We start from the raw sequence: 21,820 nt of genomic DNA, 5'->3' as shown, positions 1-21,820 counted from the left end.
ATTCTCTCTCATCATTGATGTTTCTCTCTCTCTTTCTCTCCCTCTCCTTTCCTCTCTGAAGTCGATAAAAATATATTATTAAAAAAAAAAAAAGAAAGGAGCTGCCCAGCTGGTGTGGCTCAGTTGGTTGAGCATCTCGTCCCTAGCACCAAGAAGTTGCCAGTTCGATTCCCCATCAGGGTACATGCCTGGGTTGCAGTCTCTTTCTTCCTTTTTTTTTTAATTCTCACCTGAGGATTTTTTTTTTTCCATTGCTTTCAGAGAGAGTGGGAGGGAGAGAGGGAGAAAAAAAAAACACCAGTGTTGAGAGAGACACATTGACTGATTGCCTCTGGTACTCGCCCTGACTGGGGGCAGGGAGGAATCTGAAACCCAGGTACATGCCCTTGACCAGGAATCAAACCTGTGACCCTTCAGTGCAGGGCTGACGCTCTAACCACAGAGAAACACTGGCCAGGGCTGGGTTGCATTCCTGAATCCCTGTTGGTGGGGTGTGTAGTCATCTCTATGTTTCTCTCATTGATGTTTCTATCTTCCTCAATCTTCCTCTCTGAAATAAAAAAAAAACCACTTTAAAAACATTTTTAAAATAATAAAATAAAATTTTTTTAAAAAGAAGGAAGGAGCTAGTTGAATGGAATTTTGGAGGATCCAATTACTCTTTTTAGTCTCAGTCCTGCCAGACATTTTTGCTCTAATCCTTCCTTTCTGAATATCAACCTCCTTCCCTCTCTCCATCCCTTTCTCCTTTTTTTGTTTTTCATTTATTCCTCTCTTCCTTGGTACCAGAAAGCCAAGTTTCCTTTGAAAACAATCCCTCTGTCTCTATTCATAGTTACCTGGTTTGGGCAGGATTAATCCTACTCCCACCTCCAGGAATGGGCCATGATTGGCTTAAGCCAGTCACTGTATTGCTTCACCACAGGATGTTTGGTTCAGGGGGTGGGCAATTGAGTTTGTCCAGGAAAAATGAAATTTGGGAGTTATGCTGGGAATTCAGGGCCACAGACACTTTCTCCTTCTTGGGTGTGTGGTGTGAAGAAAATGTATGGCCAGGAACTGCTATTCCCCAACCCTTACCTGTTTTTCTTCCTCCAAAAAGCAAAAGATACTCATTAGATTTTTCTTTCTTTTTTCACCTTCTAAAATTGGCCTAATAGTATGGCTTATAAAGTTTGAAAGCGGTAATTGGACAAGGTACCCCCTACATCCTGAGATGTTCGTTTCTAATATTCTTTCTCTTTTTTTTACTTAGGTGAGAAGAAATTTGCCTGCCCTGAGTGTCCCAAGCGCTTCATGAGGAGTGACCACCTGTCAAAGCATATCAAGACCCATCAGAATAAGAAGGGAGGCACAGGCGTAGCCCTGAGTGTGGGCACTTTGCCCCTGGACAGTGGGGCTGGTTCAGAAGGCAGTGGTGCTGCCACTTCTTCGGCCCTTATTACCACCAATATGGTAGCTATGGAGGCCATCTGTCCAGAGGGCATTGCCCGTCTTGCCAACAGTGGCATCAATGTCATGCAGGTGGCAGATCTTCAGTCCATTAATATCAGTGGCAATGGCTTCTGAGATCAGGCACCCAGGGCCAGAGACATATGGGTTATACCCATTAACCCTGGGATGCAAGGTAGCATGGGTCCAAGAGACATGTGGGAGAGAGAGCCATGAGGCATTAAAATGCATGGTGGTGGGAAGAATTGGGGGAGGGGATACAAGAGAAGAGATGGGGTCCTGGCACTCACCTATATCATCAGTACCTCCTTGAAGTGGGAAACAGTGAAAATTCTGTGGGTGCCACCCTTTGATGAGCATTTGTTTGACCCCAGTTTCTTACATTTCTTACCCCAACCTCCCTGTCCTGTGTTTCCCTTCGCAACTCCCTCATGATGGATTTCCCCCCTTTCCTAAAGCCATCATGCCTTGATAAATATATATGATCATTGAAATACTTTTTAACAAAAAAGCAGATTCTATATTATATATATATATATAAAAAAGATATATAGAGATGCATTTGCAGGGGTTGGCTGGGAGGAGGAAAGAGACCATTCTGTGACCAAAATACCTTGGTCATTTTTTTTATATTGCCTTATTTCTTATGGCTGAGCCTTGTGACACATTAAGCTTTTATAGATGTTGTCTTGGCTTCCCATGTAGATGAAGCATCCATATGCTCTGCTTTTAGTTTATATATACATACATAATGTTTTTCCTTAATTTTGTCTTTTTATTTGGGATCAGCTTCTTGCACTCCTTTCTGGGCTCAATCCTTTCTGTCTCCCTTTCTCTCACCTGATCATTTCATGTTTTTGGTAGTGATTCCTGGATGAGGCACTTCTGTGAATCTTTTAAAGTCATTAGTCCCAGCAGCAGAATAGAGAAACCTTGAAGCCCAGGATGATGCTTGAAGTAACTGTGGAGAGAGTGTTCAAAATACTACTGACGCAGGTACCCTCTTGGTGCTGAAGAGTCAAAGGCACCTCTCTATCAGCTGCTCTAAGCATCAAGAATCAGAAGTATTTCTATGTTAATTGTTCAAGAGACCCTTTGAGGGTTATAATTTGGGATTAGTTTATATAAACTATCAAAAGATGGTCAGATAATAGGTGGGGGCTTTTAATAGGAAAATGATGTGCTCAGAAGTTGGAAGTGACTCATAGTAGTCCAGTTCAGGAGTTAGGGGAGTATTTGGACTTTGTATAGCTGTCTTCCAAGATGGCTCTAAGCTTTGATTTCACATAAACTTCTGAGTTCACATTCTGAAAGGAAGTACACTTCCTCTTTTGAACATCCCCAGTAGTTTCTTTTTCATTATGTTATTAAGGAGCATCAGGCAATGAATCTGTTCCAGGTTTCCATTCTGCAGAACTCCAGAGCATGTAATAGTGGCAAGGCAGTGGTTCTTTGATCTTTTCCCTTAACTCTTCCTTGGGTGGTTCCTAAGGGAAAAGGAAGCACATGATCATGGGAATGATAGCCCAGAACAAAAATAAATCTTGTCTTACCACTGTGGTTTATAGGAGAGATTGGGGGAAATTATCCTGTTTTCTTCATGGCCTGATTCCTGAAGAGACTGATCCAAAAATTATAGCGGCAGGGAACTCAGTGCATTTGGTACTGAGATTTAAATGCAACCAGAGTTGTCCTCAAGGCCCAGCCATTAAAACATCGTCTCTCTTGACCTTCTGGTATCTTGTCAGAGGGCTTTTCACTGTGAGGAAGTGTGGAAATGGCTGTGTGTATGTGTGTAATCTGTTAGGTTGGGGATAGGTTTTCTGTTAGCCATTACTAAGAGACCGGCAATAAAAATTACCCTGATCTGATAGTGAAATGTTTGTGTATGACCATGTGTGAATGTGTGTTTGTGCCTGTATATATCTACACACAGATGAGAGATTATATTTAAAATTGTTGGAAAATAAATCAAATTCAGATCAAAATGCCTTTCAGGCCCATTACCTAGAAATCTATTTTAAAACCTGGGTATGTTCCTGAGGTCATTTCTTTGCTTATGCTAATAAATTAGTTACAATTATGAATGGGGGATATTCTACTGCACTTTTAAAAAAGAAGAAACTATTTTTTGTGTTTGAAAGAGAAACCATCTATAGCAGAATCTTAGTTCCTTTCATAAATATTTTTACCTTGACTACGAATAGATGATGCTATGATTCCACTATATATTTTTATAAAATCTATCTGAATTAGGGTTTGGGTAAGTTTGTGTTATTGTTTAACCTGAAATACAATAACTGTTAATATTCTAAACAATAGTTCACTCCATTTGGTTCTTTTTCTGAAGACTTAATACTGTTATTAACACTCAGGAACCATTGCAAGGAACTTTCCCCAGGTCAGATTTTGTTAATACTAAAGTAAAAGTTATCCATGCCCAACCACATGTCCTACCCTTTATTCCTTGAAAGGTAGAACTCAGAACCTGTTATTTTATGTCTGTAATCATGTACATAGGCATCTTTTGGAGGAAAGGGGCAGGACAACTCACTGGAGTTTGCAGTATTTTACTAGAGCATTTCAAGAAATGGAATCTTCCCCAGTAAGACATTATTAGAGACAAACTAGCTTAATGAAGCTGAGAAATACAAGCTTTTAGAACATTATTTTGATGAAGTTTCTCTCTGGAATAGAATGTTGGTTTACCCTCCCCACTTTCGTTAGCATTACTATGAGTGAATTTACATCCAGTTCTTTCCAAATGCCCTATTCTCACCAAGGAAGCTCCAGATCCAGTATCTTGTTTGGCCCCACAACTGAAGCAGCTTCTGCTTTAGTCTCCCAGCAGCAGTGAGCCACTCAGTCTTTTCCACAGGAAATTGGGAGCCTACATTCCTTGAGTCAGGAGCTTATTGTTGAAAATCCCTTTCCCTGAACTTTTGGCCAGCAGAAATAAATGTGACTGACAGGCATATTGATTCTAAAAATTTTACATGAGTTGCTTTTTCATTTTTTTTAAATGACCAAACTGTGCAGGGTAGGGCATACCCAAAGGAGTGGTAACATTGTAGCACTCATTCCCTTGTCCTTTCAGGTTGCCCATTCACTTTCATCTGCTTATCATTTATTTGTCTCACGTTTTACCCAGAGCAGTGACAACCCATCTTCCTTCAGGGACCTCCCAGCTGGCACCATGTTTGTAGGTGCTGTACAGCATGAAATTAAATGGATATTTCTCAGCCTGGTTCAGAATAAATAGAACCTTTTATCCCAGAAAGTATAGACTGCAGTGTGGGGTAAAGATTATGATTGGAGGAAGGTTAGAGACAAAAGCTGTAAATTACTATGGCTGATTGGTTTATTTCTACTATATACATATATATATTTTTTGCTTTTGTATATCCTATATAGGAAACAGCATTGTATTTTTTTAACAAATCTGAGAAAGCACTATGAACTGCAGATGTTTGACTTTCAGAATATATTTTGTATTAATATCTTCACATTGTGTGAATACTGGAAGCTGCAGATCTTTGCTAGGACGCAATAAATTTATATACTTTTTGAGGGGTTCTTCTGAGGGTATTAATCAAGCCCCTGTTATGCTTTGGGGGAGCCCTGGTGCTACTTGCTTAAAGTTTTCATTCAATTGTAAGTACCCTGATGCCTTTTGGACCTTGGGATCAGATCAAACGAGTTTTGGAGATCTAGGTACCAAGGAAATGAGGATAGTCTAGCTGCCTCAAATGAGGTGCCCTTTGCATACCTCTCCTTACCCCTATTCAAAGCTGGGTAGGTTATTGGAGTTGGAAGGGAGAAATGTGAAATCTCAGAGTTTCATCTCCCTTAGAAGAGAGCCAGTAACTTATGTGCAAGGATGAAAGGTGGTAGCAGTAGCTTTGGGGAAAGGGAGGAGGACATGGCACTTCTCCAATCCTGGAAAACTGCTGATAAAATATGGGCAGGTTGCTTTACTTTTGTTTGGGAGCCTTTGCTCTCTGGTGCCTCTCTTGGCTCTCCTCCTGGGCTACAGACCTCTTCTAGGAGGATGAGCAGACCAGCTTTGAGGTTGACCTGTTTCTTTTCTTTGTCTGCCTTCCCTAAACACCAGCCCCCAGCAGGACATAAAGCAGCCTTAAGCTTAAATTCCTACTCCCTCTCTTAGATTTGGCTTGCTTGCCTCAATTTGAAGGCTGGGAAAGGGAAAAAAAGGGCCGTCCCTGGATTCGTTCCTTCCGAGGTCTTCTCCACTTTGACTTCCCAAACTCAAAAAGGTTTCCTCCACAAAGTTCATTTGAGAGAAATTAGTATTTTCCCTTTTCCTCATCAATTCCAGCCTTTCTTTGTGTCTGCTAAGGGAGAAGAGGTGTGGTGATTGTCCCTCAACTCCTTCAGTATCAGGAAAAAAATACATAAGTGGGATTAAGCTGGGACTGCAGGTAGTGACAACTGTTGCTATCTCTCCTGGGGTGTGTTTTTCTCTGCCTCACCTTCAGGAATGACACTGTGCCTTCTCCACAGGGGAATGGACTTTGCTCAGTCCTCCACTTCCCAGCAATTGCTCTTGAACAGTGGGGACAAGGACAGGTCCTCATATTTCTGATCACCCCTTTCTCCCAGTGGCATCCCATAGCTCTCATCTGAAATCCAGGGTTCAAAGACTTGGGGAAAATATGCTGAGATTGACCTGAGGATTCCCCTTCTACACACACCAATGGCAGCTGCCTGAGAGCCTGCCTCCTCTTCCTGAATCTGCCATCCTTGGGGGAGAGGGGGGGGCGGCGGAGGGGAGAGGGGCGTTGCTCCAGTCTCTGGTGCCTAAAACAAGTTTCAACACTGGTGATAACCAGTCTTCCTACCACTGTTGCCTTTTTAAACCTAATGATTTCATGTTGTGTTGGTTGTTGGTTCTAATTAGATTATCACCAGAGCTGTGTGGGGAAATACTTTTAAATGCTCTTTCATCTTGTTCTCTCCCCACCCCCACCATTTGGTATGTATGATGCTAATCTCTTGTCTTTCAGTTTCTTCCTGCTCTTTTGTATCTATCTTGTGTCTCCTACCTTTTGTCTCTGGGTGTTTTGGGGGCTTTTTTTTTTTTTTTTTTTTTTTTTGGCCTTTTTGTACAAAGATTAGTTTCAATGTAGTCTGTAGCTCCTTTGTAAACCAATTAAAAGTTTTGTTTTTTTTTTAATAAAAAAGGCATGTCTCTGGTGTGTTGAGAGGGTTGGGAATGGGGAGTATATAGCCATAACTTAATATACTGAACCCAACAAAGATTTCCAGCTACACCTTTGTGTTTCCATACATGCACAGTTGCCCTACACTTAACTTCCAGGTAAACTGTCATGAGCAGATCAGTATGCCATGACTTAATAGAACTGTGGAGGTCCACAAGGAACAGGCAGCACCAACTCTTGTTTAATAAGCTTTTTATTTTGGAATACTTTTAAATTTAAAAGAAGGTTGCAGAGATACACAAAGAGTTCCCATTGTTAACATCATGGAACATTGTTAAAACTAAGAAACTGACATTGATACATCACATTAGCTAAACCTCTAGATTTCACTAGTTTTTCCATTAATGTCCTCTTTCTGTTTCAGGACCCATTCCAGGATACCACACTGGATGTAGTTGATACATTTACCTAGTCTCTAGTCTATCACAGTTTTTGTTTTTCATAACCAGGACAGTCTTTGGGATTATTGCCCAGGTGTCCTGTAGAATATCCCCAAATCTGAATTTGATGTTTTTCTCATTACTTGACTGAGCTTATGGGTTTTTGGAAAAAATACCATAAGGTGAAATGCCCTTCTCATCACATCTTGTCAAGGGGTATGTGATAACCACATGACATTACTAATGCTAATTTTCATCACTTGGTTAAGGTAGTGTTTGACAAGATTTATCTAGTGTCCCTATTTGTAGGCAAGTCAATAAGTCTACCCCACCTTTAATGGGAATTAAGCTTCCTCTATGTACTATCTACATAGAGTTTTTGGGATTCTGTGAGGAAACTGTCTCCTCTATTATATGCACTCGTTTTTTTATACTTGGGTTTAATGAAATATTGGGTAAATTTATAGTTTATTATAGTCCAACACTACATTATTTTGTTGCTAAAATTGTCCCAGCTTTGGCCATTGCCAGCTCTTTCAGGTTGGCTCCTATGTCCCTTGGATATGTCTACATCCTTTTATTTTTTTTGAGCCCTTTCTTACTTTCTGATACAATGCTTCAGGCTCATCTTGTTTTTTCCCTGTCCCAGCCCTAGAATCAGCCATTTATCCAAGCCCTAGAATCAGCCATTTATCCAAGGAGCCTTGTTTCTTTTAAACATTTTTTAAAACACGTTTTTATTGATTTTAGAGAGGAAGGGAGGGAGAGAGAGAGAGAGAGAGGGAAAAAACAAACACATCAATATGAGATCAGTTGCCTCCGATAGGCATCCCAACCAGGAATCAAACCCACAACATGGGTATGTGCCCTAACCAGCAACCTTTAGTTGCTGCATAGGATATCAACCAACAGCCACACCAGCCAGGGCCTTGGTTCTTTTTATCATAGAATTGTGTTTGGGAACCGAGGTCTAGCCTTAACATATTTTACATTCAGTTAATACCAGCCTGTTTCTAACATAATTGAATCTGGATTGTGAACCCATCTGAAACTGAAATTGACATTATTTTGACAGCCTTTCCAGTTTTCCATCAGCCTACAGCTTCACGTTCCTTCCTATGTAAGAATCCTTGATCAATTGTCTATACTATGACTACCAACATTCTCAATTATCTTGTGCATTTGACTCTGCTTTGTCAATCACTTAGCCATGGGTAAACTCAGCCATGTGATTTTCTTATGGAAATATAACAGCAATATAACATTTTAACATTTGACTTTATGGGGGGGGCGGGTGAGGGGAGGTTGTTTTTTGTTTGTTTTGGTTTTGGTTTTGCAGCCTTAAATGGGCCTATAATAATAGTGCCACCTATTTATTCAATAAACATTTATTGAGCCCTTACTATGTGCTTTACACTAAGTTAGGCTGAATATAAAAAATGAAATAAGACAGGCCACCAAGTACTTCGTAGTCTGGTGAGGGAGACATGCTATTAATTTCAAGTTTCCCAAGCCTGACCCTGTTTTTCAGCAGATGATTTGCTTCCTATTTCATGGAAAAAACAGAAGCATGAATTTCCTCAAACTTCTCTCTCCTATCCCTCTCTATAAACATTGATGTATTCACCAATTTCTTAGGAAAAATGTTTTTCCTTTGCAAGCTCAACCCTGTCACCTGTGCTCATTTTCTTAAATTTATTTTTCTTTGTTTTCAGTCTTGTCTGGGTTCTCTTTTGTCAACCTATCAGCATGTTAAAATCCCTTCCCTCCCTCCATTTTGTAAACCTCTGCTTCCTCTTCAAGCTACTGATCTAGTTCTTTCATTTCCAAAGTTATTGAAAATACTTTATACTCAATTTTCCTCTTATTCACCCCTCAGGGCACTTAGTTCAGTACCCATCATTTACCAAATTCTTTCTTACAAACATCTTCCTGGTTGCAGCTCCAGTGGTCTTTCAGTCATTAGCCTCAGACCTCGCTGCAGCTACATGCATCTTAGAGCTTTCTTCCCATGGAATGTGAAACTGATACTCTCCTGGTTCTCCATTAGCCTTTCTGACTATTTTTAGTCTCCTTCATAGGCATTTCTTCTGTCCCTTGAATGTTGGTGTTTCCCTGTCGTGTGTCCTTTCTGTACTCTACTTTCACCCCCATAAGCAAGTTACATCCACTCTTTTTTTTTTAATTTCAGAGAGGAAGGGAGAGGGAGAGAGAGAAACATCAATGATGAGGGAGACTCATGGATCAGCTGCCTCCTGCACGCCCCCTACTGGGGATTGAGCCTGCAACCTGGGCCTATGTCCTTGACCAGAATCAAACAGGGACCCTTTAGTCCATAGGCCGACGCTCTATCCACTGAGGAAAACCGGCTAGGGCTACTCTTTAGTTATTAAATCTAGGTTGGTGACTCCCAAATCTTAAGCCCTAAATTTTCTCTCAACCTGGCAGCCTGCTTACTGAACATATTCATCTGGATCCAGAGATAACTCAAATTCAACATGTAAGAAGGGGAAATAACCCTTGTGTTCTCCATCTCACTTAACAGTATTACTACCCCTTGAGCCTTTATACTTGAACTCTCAGGATCATCTTATGTCCCAACATTCATTTCATTGCAATCCTGTCCAATACAATGCATCTCTCTCTCTTTTTTTTTTTTAAATTTCCACTGTCCTGGGACTCACCGTGGCTACTCTTAGGTCTTGTAGCTGACCTTGCTTTTAGTTTCCCTGAACCCCAGTCATCCATCTTCCACATTGCTACCAGACCCTTGCCTAAAATCCTTTGCTTTCAGGAAAAGTCTAAGCTCCTTGATACAGAATAGAAAACCTTTCCAATCTGGTCTCAGTCTATCTCTAGGGTGATTTTATATCTTATACCTTTCTCCTGCTCACACCCTCTTCCCCCAATGCATACACTTTGTGTTCATACCTCTTTGTGTGTATCCTTTTTTTTTCCTGTTTTTTTAAAAAAATATATTTTATTGATTTTTTACAGAGAGGAAGGGAGAGGGATAGAGAGTTAGAAACATCAATGAGAGAGAAACATCGATCAGGTGCCTCCTGCACACCTCCTACTGGGGATGTGCCCGCAACCAACGTACATGCCCTTTGACCGGAATCGAACCTGGGACCTTTCGGTCTGCAGGCTGATGCTCTATCCACTGAGCCAAACCAGTTAGGGCTTTTTTCCTGTTTTTTCTTTGTGTGCATTCTTGCGATTCCCTTTGCCTATAGCAATCACCTTCCTTTTAGTTATTTTCAGTGTGTTTACTTTTGAGACAATTTAAAGATTCCTTTTTCTGTGAAACCCTCTGGGCACCTTTCTTCCCCTGTCTTTTATGCCCTGGACAGAATTAGCTTATTTGACCTTCCTGCTTATTTAGAATCTTTTTTAATTTTTTGTTTGTTTAAGAAGATTTTTAAGATGTGTATTTATTTATTTTAGAGAGAGAGGAAGGGAGAGGGAGAGAGAGGTAGAAACATTGATAAGAGAGAAACATCTATCATGTGGCCTTGGCCAGGAATCAAACCAGTGACCTCTTGGTTCATGGGTCCAAGCTCAATGACTGACCAGGCTAGACTATGAGTTCTTGAAAGGCAGGAATCACATATCATTGCAGGCCCAGCACCTAATGAAATACCTTAAGACTGGGACCTAATATATATTTTCTGAGTTGAATGAATAAACTTGCTTTAGCCTTGTAGTCAGTGGGGTCAAAGGTCAATTAATGGGCCTCTGCAGACTTTAATCAGGGGATTCTGATGAAGATCTCTGTCTATGTTTATCCAGGAAGCCTTTATTCCTATGCTGAGATCCTTTCTCAGGACCTTCCTAATCCCTTACCTCTCAGATTTTCACTCCTTCTATCACCATCTCAACTCTAAACTCTGCCCACAGCAGGTATATTTCCCATAAACCCCACTGGAATGTTTGTCTTTGAGACAAGTAGTTATCCAAGGCTTTGGGTGAGGAGATTCCGTCTTCCTGCCTGATCCTTACCTCACTCCCCTCTGGCGGAGATAGTCTCATGAGACACTCCAGAAACAAGAAGTTATTTGACCTTCAACTCCTCCCCCATCATCCCTCCTACCCAGGACTTATCTGATCTGGAAGCTGGTGAAGGAAGATAGCTGTAACTAAGTACAGTCTAGTCATCTCACAGACAGGGTCCTGCAAACTCCCAAAAAGGGATGGGCAACTGTCCACCTACCTCCAGCCCTCATCATTACTCTAGCTTTGGCTTTACAACTACTGGAGCTTTTACTCTCCATTCAGGTTCCCAAAGAATCAAAGAATCAATACTCAGACCTTCACCCCTTGTCTAAGGCAGAAAGTGTTTCCAGACAGCCACCAGGGGGACAGAAGGCTAGTAGCTAGAGAAGAAGGGAACTGATCCCCTCTCATTCTAATTCCTGTGGGAGCCAGCTACTCACACCTGTGGAAATGATTACTGCTGTTTCTGAGCCATTGTCTTGCTGCTGCAGCACAAGCTATAGTTTTTTCCTTCCATTTCCATGCTGACATTCCCTCTACACACCCTGTGCTCTCCTTTCATATTTTTACAGTCCCTGCAGCTTAATAGATATAGGAGATGGCCCTGGATGGGTAGTTCAGTTGGATAGAGCATCGTTCTGATACACCAAGGTCAGGACACAAAGAATCAGCCAGTTATGCCCAGCTGGTGTAGCTCAGTGGTTGGGTATCCACCCAGGAAACCAGAGGCCACCGATTTGATTCCTGGTCAGGGCATATGCCCAGGTTGTGGGCTCGATCCCCTGTGGGGGGCGTGCAGGAGGCAACCCATTGATGATATTTCTCTCTCATTGAAGTTTCTATCTCTCTATCCTTCTCACTTCTTTTCTCTCTAAAAAATCAATAAAGAAAGGATGTGGAGAAAAAGGAACCCTCGTGCACTGCTGCTGGGAATGCAGTCTGGTGAAGCCACTGTGAAAAACAGTATGGAGTTTCCTCAAAAAATTAAAAATGGAACTCCCATTTGACCCAGTAATCCCACTTCTAGGAATATATCCCAAGAAATCAGAAACACCAATCAGAAAGGATATGTGCACCCCTATGTTCATAGCAGCACAACTTACAATAGCTGAGATTTGGAAACAGTCTAAGTGCCCATCAGCAGATGAGTGGATTAAAAAACTGGTACATCTACACAGTGGAATACTATGCTGCTATAAAAAGAAGGAACTCTTACCATTTGTAAGAGCATGGATGGACATGGAGAGCATTATGCTAAGCGAAATAAGCCAGTCGGAGAAAGATAAATATCACATGATCTCACTCATTTATGGACTATAATGAACAACATAAACTGATGAACAAAAATAGATCCAGAGACAGAAATACTTCCAACAGACAATCATATTTCAGAGGAAAGGCAGAGGTGGGGGTGGGAGGTAAGAGATCAACCAAAGGACATGTATGCATGCATATAAGCATAGCCAATGGACACAGACACTAGTGGGGTGAGGGCATTTGCTGGGGTTTAGGAGTGGCTGGGGAGAGTTCAATGGGGGAAAAGGGAGACATATGTAATGCTTAATCAATAAAGAGTATAAAATAAATTGCCTACTTAAAACATGAACATAAGCACAAAAAACATAAATTGCAAACATAATTCACAAAAAACAAAATTTTAAGTCTATGTTTGTGCACGATAAGGATGTTTCTAGATGCCATCAAATAAAATGACAACTCCAAAAAAAAGAAAGACAATTTTGTGTTTATATTTATATTATGCATATATGTGTGTATTTGTGTAATAACCCTATTTATGTATGTATGTATAAATATATCATTTAAAGATACGTATATATATACTAAAAAATAAAAACATTTTAAAAATATCAACCAATGAATGCATAAATAAGAGGAACAACAAATTGATGTTTCTCTCCCTCTCTCAAATCAATCAATAAATATTTTTTAAAAAATTGATATAGAAGTGTACCATGGGCATTAATCATCAGAAGAGGCTGTTGCTGGCCCCTCCCTGCACCCAAGTTTCTCCTATATCTGCTGACCTCTGGTGGTTATAGTTTGAACTGTACCTTCTCTTTCTAGTTAGTGGCCTGCTGGCAGGTAATGGTCTATTTTTTTCTCAACCATCCAAATTCAAATATTCAAGTGCTGTACTAAATGGAAATATTTTTATTGCTGTGTTTTGTACTTGTTTTCAGGCATAATGCAAAGAATAGGACCTGGGCTCTTTTTTTTCTTCTTCTTTTGGGCCTGGGCTTTGGAGTCAGACTGACCTAGGTTCAAATCATCTTGGGCAAGTTACCTGAATTCAGCTTTCTTGCCTATAAAGTGAAGATAATAATAATTTTAAAAAATAATAACAAATAGTTTAGTGGGAGAATTAGATGAAGTGATTATAAATGCATAACCCTACCTGTGTCCTAGCACATAGGTGCTCAATAGAAGTTTGTTACATTCTTATTAATAGTGATTGGTTCAGTGTGTGACTCAAAGTGATTTTTAAAATTCTGGCAACATAAAGTTTACCATGGTACCATTTTCAATGTGATTTTTTAAAAAATCCAAGAAATTTTATATAACTGATTTCTGATTCTTGAATTTGGAAAATGAGGTAAACTCTAGTATGGGCTGTGAAGTCTCTCTCTGCCCAGGGAGTTATGGATCTTAGACCTAAAAAGGGTTAGATAAGGGTTAGAAGGGATCTTGGGCATAGCTGAATGGCTTTGTGCACTTGACCTCACTTTGGTTTCTTAGCTAACAGGATCCCGTAATTTTTTCCCAGGGTCAGCAAAGGGCAGAGGTTTGAAGTTAAGCATCACTGGGTTCTCAGCCGGGCCTCCAAGGCCCCCTCCTCCCACTTGCAGAGAAAAGAGGAGGTGGCTGAATAGAGGAGGATATGAGATTGGTTCTCTGCTCCTCCCTCCCCTTGCTTTTCCCCACACCCATCCTCTCCCCCACAGCAGCCATCTCCCCCACAGAGACTGGAAAGAGGGAGGAGGGCGGAGTAGGGGACTGAGGGATCAGAAGCCCTAGGGCCCTGTATCTGAAGGAAGCTCTGGCCAGGGGCAGGTCTGCTGCCTCCTTCAAAATGATGCTGGGTACTCTGGGGCTTTGGGCACTGCTTCCCAAAGCTGTGCGAGGTAAGTGTCTATGGGGAGGGGCAGGGTCCTTCCATTCACCCACTGAGGAAAGGAGCATTTGAAGCAGCAGCCACCCCTTTGGAAGAGTGGTGAGTGGGGTGGGTGAGTGAGGGTGACGGGTAGAGCCACGTGTCCCCATGGTGGGGGTCAGGTTCCAGGCCTCTGCTGACACTGTTTCCTCCTATGGCTTTACCATGCTGGCCCTGGGATAGGAAACATGTTTTGTCTCTCCTTTTCGCTGCTGTTTTTGCCCCTGCATTCACTCTCTTAAACCTCCCCTCCCCACCCTGGGCCACAGCACCCCCAAGCAGGCGGACCTGTGTGTTCTTTGAGGCCCCTGGAGTGCGGGGAAGCACAAAGACACTGGGGAAGCTGCTAGATGCAGGACCAGGGCCCCCCAGGGTTATCCGCTGCCTCTACAGCCACTGCTGCTTTGGGATCTGGAACCTGACCCAAGACCAGGCACAGGTGGAGATGCAAGGTGAATGGCAAAATATATGGCAGGTGATAGGTAGGGCGGGAGACAGGTACATCCTGGGGTGGGGGTGGCAACCGAGGGAGAGGAGGAAAAATGGAATGTGTGGAGGGAAAAGAAAAGCCCATATCAGATGGAAGGGATGCCTCTGAGAAGGGATTTACCCTCTCTCTCCCCAGACTTCATTATGCTCTTTCTCTCGCTCTCCATCTCTCTTTTTTTCTTCTTCTCTTTCTTAATCCCTTTCTCTCCTCTTTTCCTAATCCTACCCTGTCAGGATGCCGAGACAGTGATGAGCCAGGCTGTGAGTCCCCGCGATGTGACCCAAGCCCCCGAGCTCAGCCCAGTCCCAGCTCCACTCTCTTCACCTGCTCCTGTGGCACTGACTTCTGCAATGCCAATTACAGCCACCTGCCTCCTCTGGGGAGCCCTGGGACTCCTGGTTCCCAGGGTCCCCAGGCCATCGCAGGTAACCCCTGGGGTGCTGAACCTGGGTGGAGGCTGGGGCCCAGGTTAGGAGAGGTAGAACCAGGGCCAGTTCTCACCCTACCCCCGTCCCAAGCTTCACTCCTTCTGGCCTTGAAAAGTTGGTTGCCCTGGTGACTGTGAGATAACAGGGCTTGTGACCAGGGTGAGGGTGGGTGGAGAAGCAAGATTTCTGAGGAGGGGAGAGGAGCAGAGAGTAGATTTGGGGCAGGGATCATCCAGCCTGCATTCTTGCCTTAATGCCTAGGCGAGTCCATCTGGATGGCGCTGGTGCTGCTGGGGCTGTTTCTCCTCCTGCTGCTGCTGGGCAGCATCATCTTGGGTATTAATCTGCCCCATCCCTCACTTATGACCCCAAGACACTGCCCCAAAGCTCTGACCCCTCTCCAGGCTTCCTTGACCCTCTGGTTCTGAGATCTCTACAACCTGACTGCCATTACCTCCCACAAAGCCCCCTTCCCAGTCTCCATTCCCGTGCACGCTGACTCTAAGGCTCTTTCTACCCCAGCCCTGCTACAGAGAAAGGCCTGCAGAGTGAGAGGTGGGCCAGCGCCAGAGCCAGAGCCAGACGCAGGCAGGGACTGGAGAGCGGAGCTTCCTGAGCTGCCTGAGCTTTGCTTCTCCCAGGTGCCCAGGGCGGGAGGAAGGTGTCCTCTAAGTGCTCCCAGAGGGTGTGCTGGGGAGGAAGCCTAGTCCACACCCAACACCGTATCCCACCAGGTAATCCAGGAAGGAGGTCACGCAGTGGTGTGGGCTGGGCAGCTGCAAGGCGAGCTGGTAGCCATCAAGACCTTCCCCCTGAGGGCTATGGCCCAGTTCCGAGCAGAGAGAGCATTGTATGAGCTGCCAGGCCTGCAGCACGACCACATTGTCCGCTTTATCACTGCCAGCAGGGGGGGACCTGGGCCCCTGCACTGTGGGCCCCTGCTGGTATTGGAACTGCACCCCAAGGTGAGGACCAAGACATGTACATGTGCGTGTTTGCCTGTGTGTGAATGAGGATGGAGATGGGGGTGGGGGAAGCTGGATGTCAGCTGGGCCCTGTCCATGCTTATTCTTCTGCTTTAGATTTCCTGTTCTCTAAAACATTAAAAATTATTTTTCATATTTTTTCTTTCTATCACACATGAAATACCTTGCTAATACTTTTAACCCATAAAATAGCTAAGGAAAGCCAAAACCGGTTTGGCTCAGTGGATAGAGCATCGGCCTGCGGACTGGAAGGTCCCAGGTTCGATTCCGGTCAAGGGCATGTACCTGGGTTGCGGGCACATCCCCAATGGGAGATGTGCAGGGGGCGGCTGGTCGATGTTTCTCTCTCATCGATGTTTCTAACTCTCTCTCTCTCTCTCTCTCTCCCTTCTTCTCTGTAAAAAATCAATAAAATATATTAAAAAAAATAGCTAAGGAAAGGGAAAAATCAAAATAATTTATATTCTGTACCTTAAAGAAAATCATTGTTAAAGAAAGACCTTGAGCTCTAGCTGGTTTGGCTCAGTATTTAGAGCATCGGCTCATGGACAGAAGGGTCTCAGGTTCAATTCTGATCAAGGGCACGTACTTTGGTTGTAGGTTCAATCCTGGCCCAGGGTTGGGGCACTTGCAGGAAGCAACTAATCAATGTGTATCTCTCACATCAATGTTTCTCTCTCTGCATCTCTCCCCCTCCCTTCCACTCTCTAAAAAAATCATTGGAAAATATCCTTGGGTGAGAATTAACCAAAAATAAAGAATAAATAAATAAATAAATATCTTGAGCTCTACTTGTTTGGCTCAGTGGATAGAACACCATGTTCAATTCCAGTCAAGGGCATATACCTGGGTTGTGGTCTCAATCCCCAGTATGAGGTGTGCAGGAGGCAGTCAATTAAGGATTCTCTCTCATCATTGATGTTTCTATCTCTCTCTCCCTCTCCCTTCCTCTCTGAAATCAATAAAAATATATTTTTTAAAATACCTTGAGCCCTGGCCAGTGTTTCTCAGTGGTTAGAATGTCAACCTGCAAACTGAGAGGTCTCGGTTTTGATTCCCAGTCAAGGGCACATATCTGGGTTGCAGGTTGGATTCCTGCCCCATTGGGGCACATGTGGAAAGCAAACAATGTGTCTCTTTCACATCAATGGTTCTCTCTCTCTCTCTCTCTCTCTCTCTCTCCCTCCCTCCCTCCCTTTCTTCCACTCTCTCTGAAAATCAATGGAAGGAATATCCTTGGGTGAGTAATTCAAAACACACACAAAAGCCCTAGCTGGTTTGGCTCAGTGGATAGAGCATTGGCCTGAGGACTGAAGGGTCTCTGGTTCGATTCCAGTCAAGGGCACATGCCCAGGTTACAGGCTTGATCCCCAGTAGGGGGTGTGCAGGAGGTGATTCTCTCTCATTATTGATGTTTCTATCTTTCCCTTTCCCTTCTTCTCTGAAATCAATTAAAAAACCAAAACAAACAAACAACACACACACACTCACACACACACACACGCACACGCCCGGCCTGTATTGCTCAGTGGTTGAACATCAGCCCATGAACCAGGAGGTCACAGTTCAATTCCTGGTCAGGGCATATGTGCAGATGTGCAGGTTGTGGGCTCGATCCCCAGTAGGGATAGTGCAGGAGGCAGCCCATCAGTGACTCTCTTTCATCATTGATGTTTCTATCCCTCTCTCCCTCCCCCTTCTTCTATCTGAAATCAATTAAAAAAACATATTTTTTAAAAAGAAATACCTTGAGGCATAGCCCTTCAAATTTATTCATATATTCATTCAATAAATATTTATGAATTGTGTGTCAGGCACTGTCCTGAGTGCTAGGACAAACACTCCGAGTCCCTCCCTGCCTTTACAGATTTTATGGAGTAGTAGGGGAGACAGAAGTGGGTCAAATAAACACAAAAACAGGTTTAAAATGTCAACTGTATTAGGTGTTGAAAGACAGGGCCATGCTACTTACAAGAGAAGAATAAGGAGACGTGACTCAAGGGGAGGACCATGAGCAATAAGGATGAAGAGGAAGAGGTAAGCAAGGACCAGACCATACTTGGCCTTGTGGGCCTAACTAAGGACTTGGGAGTTTGTCAGCACCCATAGCTCCTCCACCTCTGAAATCCTGAATTCTGGAAAGTCCCCTTTTTGACCATGTGCCTCACTGCTCAGCTCAAAAATCACTGCTTTTTTGGTTTTGTTTATTTGTTTAACTTTCCTGGCACACTGAGAGTGCTCAATGTTGGTCGAATGCAGAACTCTTTTTTTTAAAATAAGTTTTTATTGATTTTAGAGAGAGAGATAGAAACATTGATGAGAGAGAAGCATCAATTAGTTGCCTTCTGCCTGCCACCCAGCGGGGATCAAACCGGTGACCTCTTAGTGCATGGGTAGATGCTCAACTACTGAGCAACACTGGCCGGGCTCAAATGCAGGACTCTTGCTCCTTCCCAACAATTTTCCCTTGCTTCCCAACTGCCACTCTCCTACCCAACAGATCTATTCACTGGCCAGTTCTACCACACAGGCTTGACACCTCAAGCCAGGTGGTTCATGAGGGGTGCCTGGGCCTAGCTCATCCTGTCTCTCCTTTTTCTGCCTTTGTCCAAAGTCCTCTGAGGCAGTCTAAGGCAGTTAATTGTGAGTGACACTAGGGCAGCCGTGGGCAAACTACGGCCCACGGGCTGTATCCGGCCCGTTTGAAATGAATAAAACTAAAAAAAAAAAAAAAGACCGTACCCTTTTATGTAATGATGTTTACTTTGAATTTATATTAGTTCACACAAACACTCCATCCATGCTTTTGTTCCGGCCCTCCGGTCCAGTTTAAGAACCCATTGTGGCCCTCGAGTCAAAAAGTTTGCCCACCCCTGCTCTAGAGTCAGACTGCTTGGGTTCAAGCTCCACTTCTCTTTCACCAAGTGACTTCCAGCAAGCTCAGTCAGCTCTTGTCAAGCTCCTCATCTGTAAAACAGGAGCGACAGGAATACCTTCCTCCTAGAGTTGTGAGGGTTGCAGGAGGCCTGGCCCGCAGTTAGTGCTCAGGCCCCTAGACTGGAGTTACTATTTTTCCTGTCAATCTGACTATGCGCATTCTCACTCCTCTATTGCCTGTTATCTTGCCCTAAATGTGTCAGTGTGTTGGTCTGCTGAGAGATGCAGGGGGATGTCTGTCAATTGACCTCTCTTCTGGGGTGGATCAGCCACCTCCAGCTTTGTGTGTCCCCCTCTTCTCTGTACTTCTCCCAGGGTTCCCTGTGCCACTACTTGACCCAGCACACCAGTGACTGGGGACGTTCCTTGCGGATGGCACTGTCCCTGGCACAGGGCTTGGCATTTCTCCATGAGGAGCGCTGGCAGGATGGTGGGTGAGCTGCGAGCAAGAAGCCATGGGAATCAGGAGCCACACTACTATGTTTCTGATTCTCCCTTAGCTTGGAGGGGAAGGATTGGGTCCAAAGGGAAAGGAAGAAGATCCATGCCCCTTCAACCTTGGCTTCTCCCACAGGCCAATATAAACCAGGTATTGCCCACCGAGATCTGAGCAGCCAGAATGTGCTCATTAGGGAGGATGGGTCATGTGCCATTGGAGACCTGGGCCTCGCTTTGGTGCTACCTGGCCTCACTCCGCCCCCCACCTGGGTCCCTACTCGACCCCAAGGCCCAGCTGCCATCATGGAGGTAAGTACCCTGGATAAGGATGAGGCCTATGATAATGGTGCTGCTGCTGCTGAAGATGTGCCCATTGCTATAGCAACAGTGCAGCAGCGCCTGCAGCATTTGGGACATTGCTGAGTCTGTAGTTGGGGGATGTTGCATGGACCAGTGTTGTGGTGAAGGCTATCAAGGAGATGATTCTTGGTCCTCCATGTCTTTCTCTCCAGGCTGGTACCCAGAGGTACATGGCCCCGGAGCTCCTGGACAAGACTCTGGACCTACAGGACTGGGGCATGGCCCTCCGGCGTGCCGATGTTTATTCTCTGGCTCTGCTCCTGTGGGAGATCCTTAGCCGCTGCCTGGATCTGTGGCCTGGTAAGGATGGGTGCAACAGTCCCCTCTCGTGCCCAGTGGACCCATCCATTCCAGATCCACCTACCTCCTGACCCAGGAAGCTCTGCCCTTCTCCCCCTTGGTCTTTCCACAAGGAAGGCACCCCCAGCGCTAGCTGACACGTAATCCTTTGTGCTTTCCCCCAGACAGCAGACCACCACCCTTCCAACTGGCCTATGAGGCAGAACTGGGCAGCACCCCCACCACCTGTGAGCTATGGACCTTGGCAGTGGCGGAGAGAAGGCGCCCTTACATCCCACCCACTTGGTGCTGCTTTGCCACAGTAAGAAGCCACTGGCTGGTGGGCTGGGGACCTGGAGAGTCTGGGCACAGGCTTCAAGGGCTTGTCGGCCAGGACCAGTCCCTCTACTCCTTCCATCCCTTCTTCCCCACCACCCCTGCACCATGTTCAGCTGAAGCTGGGCAAACTTTCTCTGTATTTCAGTTCATCCTCTTCCACCACAGGTCTCACACAGCCCACTCCTGAGGCTCACACCCCTCCCCCCTTGCTCAGTCTGTCTTTCTTCTCCTCAACCGTTAGCCTTGCTCTGCAGCCCCCTGCTTCAGGAAGTCCTCCTTGGCTTTGCTCCTGCCCTGAGCACTGTCCCCAAGATGGCTTCTCTCCCGGTACACTGGCATCCAGCCTTCAATCCAATCATTCCTCGTTCTGTCCTACACATCTGTGTTTCTAACATGACCCAATAAAGACAGTTCTGGGGATAAACGGTTAAAGCAGTAGTCTAAGAATGAAATGTTAGTGGTCTGCACCAATAGTTTTAACAGGAAACCCCGTCCCTGCTACCTGGTCTGAAACACCTGGCCTAAAATTTCCACTGCACAAGTATTTGCTGTGTTAGATAACAGAGGCCCGGAGACTGTTTGCAGAAGACCCTGTGTGCCTGAAAGGAAGGAGAGCAGTTTCTCATCAACATGTTAAGCCATAACCAGAATTAGCTCCTCAGAGGAAAAGGTGGGCCCTTTGGAAGGCACCCAGAGAACGTCTCAGGCAACAAGATGCAGAGGGCTGGATTTCAGGGAGGGGCAGGGGAGGATGGTGGACATCTTTTAATGACCTACTCAGGGTCCTGGCATCAAGCCTGCCTCTTGGTCATTATTCCCAGGACCCTGGTGTTCTTAGAGAGATCCTAGAGGACTGTTGGGATGCAGACCCGGAAGCACGGCTGACAGCTGAGTGTGTACAGCAGCGCCTGGCTGCCCTGGCCCATCCTCAGGAGGCCCACCTCTTCCCAGAGGGCTGTTCACATAGCTGCCCGCCTCTCTGCGCAGAAGACTGCCTCTCGACTCCTCCCCACCACCCTTCTCCCTTGTAGGCCTCGGCTGAGAATCTGTCACTTCAGCATTCAGCAAGGCCCTTGTTTCAGGATTCTCAACCTACCGATACCATTTCTCATGTGTAACTATGCAGTTTATGTGTAATCGATGTATGCGCAAACTAGACATGGTGATCATATGCCTGTTTGCTCTGCCTCACTACTGGCTTTCCCGCTTGCCAAATGCTTGGACCCTTCTGTGGGTATCCAGTCCACTATAATTCTGACCAGTGACGGAGGGTAGGTGTGCACAGGAAAGAGATAAAGTCAGCTTTCCTGACTCCACACC

At 44.6% G+C, this 21,820-nt stretch overlaps 2 protein-coding genes across 4 annotated transcripts in view; both read left to right on the top strand.

Annotated features, from left to right (window-relative positions):
* The window catches only part of SP1 (Sp1 transcription factor), a 30,339-nt gene extending 25,320 nt beyond the window's left edge, over nt 1–5,019 (top strand). For both annotated transcript variants that reach the window (XM_070410139.1, XM_070410138.1), the window contains exon 6: nt 1,256–5,019. In XM_070410139.1, coding sequence (XP_070266240.1) covers nt 1,256–1,569 — 314 coding nt within the window. In that variant the 3' untranslated portion in view covers nt 1,570–5,019. The remainder of the gene's footprint in view (nt 1–1,255) is intronic.
* A 9,146-nt stretch (nt 5,020–14,165) lies between these two features.
* Nucleotides 14,166–21,531, top strand: AMHR2 (anti-Mullerian hormone receptor type 2). 2 transcript variants are annotated; one of them, XM_070407730.1, is made up of 11 exons: nt 14,166–14,214; nt 14,513–14,695; nt 14,967–15,158; nt 15,423–15,497; nt 15,684–15,802; nt 15,896–16,126; nt 19,400–19,514; nt 19,659–19,831; nt 20,035–20,182; nt 20,347–20,483; nt 21,322–21,531. In XM_070407730.1, the coding sequence occupies exons 1-11, from the start codon at nt 14,166–14,168 to the stop codon at nt 21,529–21,531; spliced, it is 1,632 nt and encodes a 543-aa protein (XP_070263831.1). The 2 variants fall into 2 exon arrangements, with proteins under 2 accessions (XP_070263831.1, XP_070263832.1); XM_070407731.1 differs by lacking the exons at nt 20,035–20,182; nt 20,347–20,483.
* The last annotated feature ends 289 nt before the right edge of the window (nt 21,532–21,820 follow it).

Source organism: Myotis yumanensis, unplaced genomic scaffold (genome assembly GCF_028538775.1).
Source record: "Myotis yumanensis isolate MYYU_CA2020_CCGP unplaced genomic scaffold, mMyoYum1.0.hap1 SCAF_3, whole genome shotgun sequence".
Classification (NCBI taxonomy): Eukaryota; Metazoa; Chordata; class Mammalia; order Chiroptera; family Vespertilionidae; genus Myotis; species Myotis yumanensis.
This window is presented reverse-complemented; position numbering and strand designations above follow the sequence as displayed.

Bases quoted from the DNA above. Each gene is read 5' to 3' on its own strand.
- AMHR2 (XM_070407730.1), top strand. From the start codon at position 14,166: ATGCTGGGTACTCTGGGGCTTTGGGCACTGCTTCCCAAAGCTGTGCGA. The intron at 19,515-19,658 runs GTGGGTGAGCTG...CTTCTCCCACAG, and splicing joins TGAGGAGCGCTGGCAGGATG to GCCAATATAAACCAGGTATT. The intron at 19,832-20,034 runs GTAAGTACCCTG...CTTTCTCTCCAG, and splicing joins GCCCAGCTGCCATCATGGAG to GCTGGTACCCAGAGGTACAT.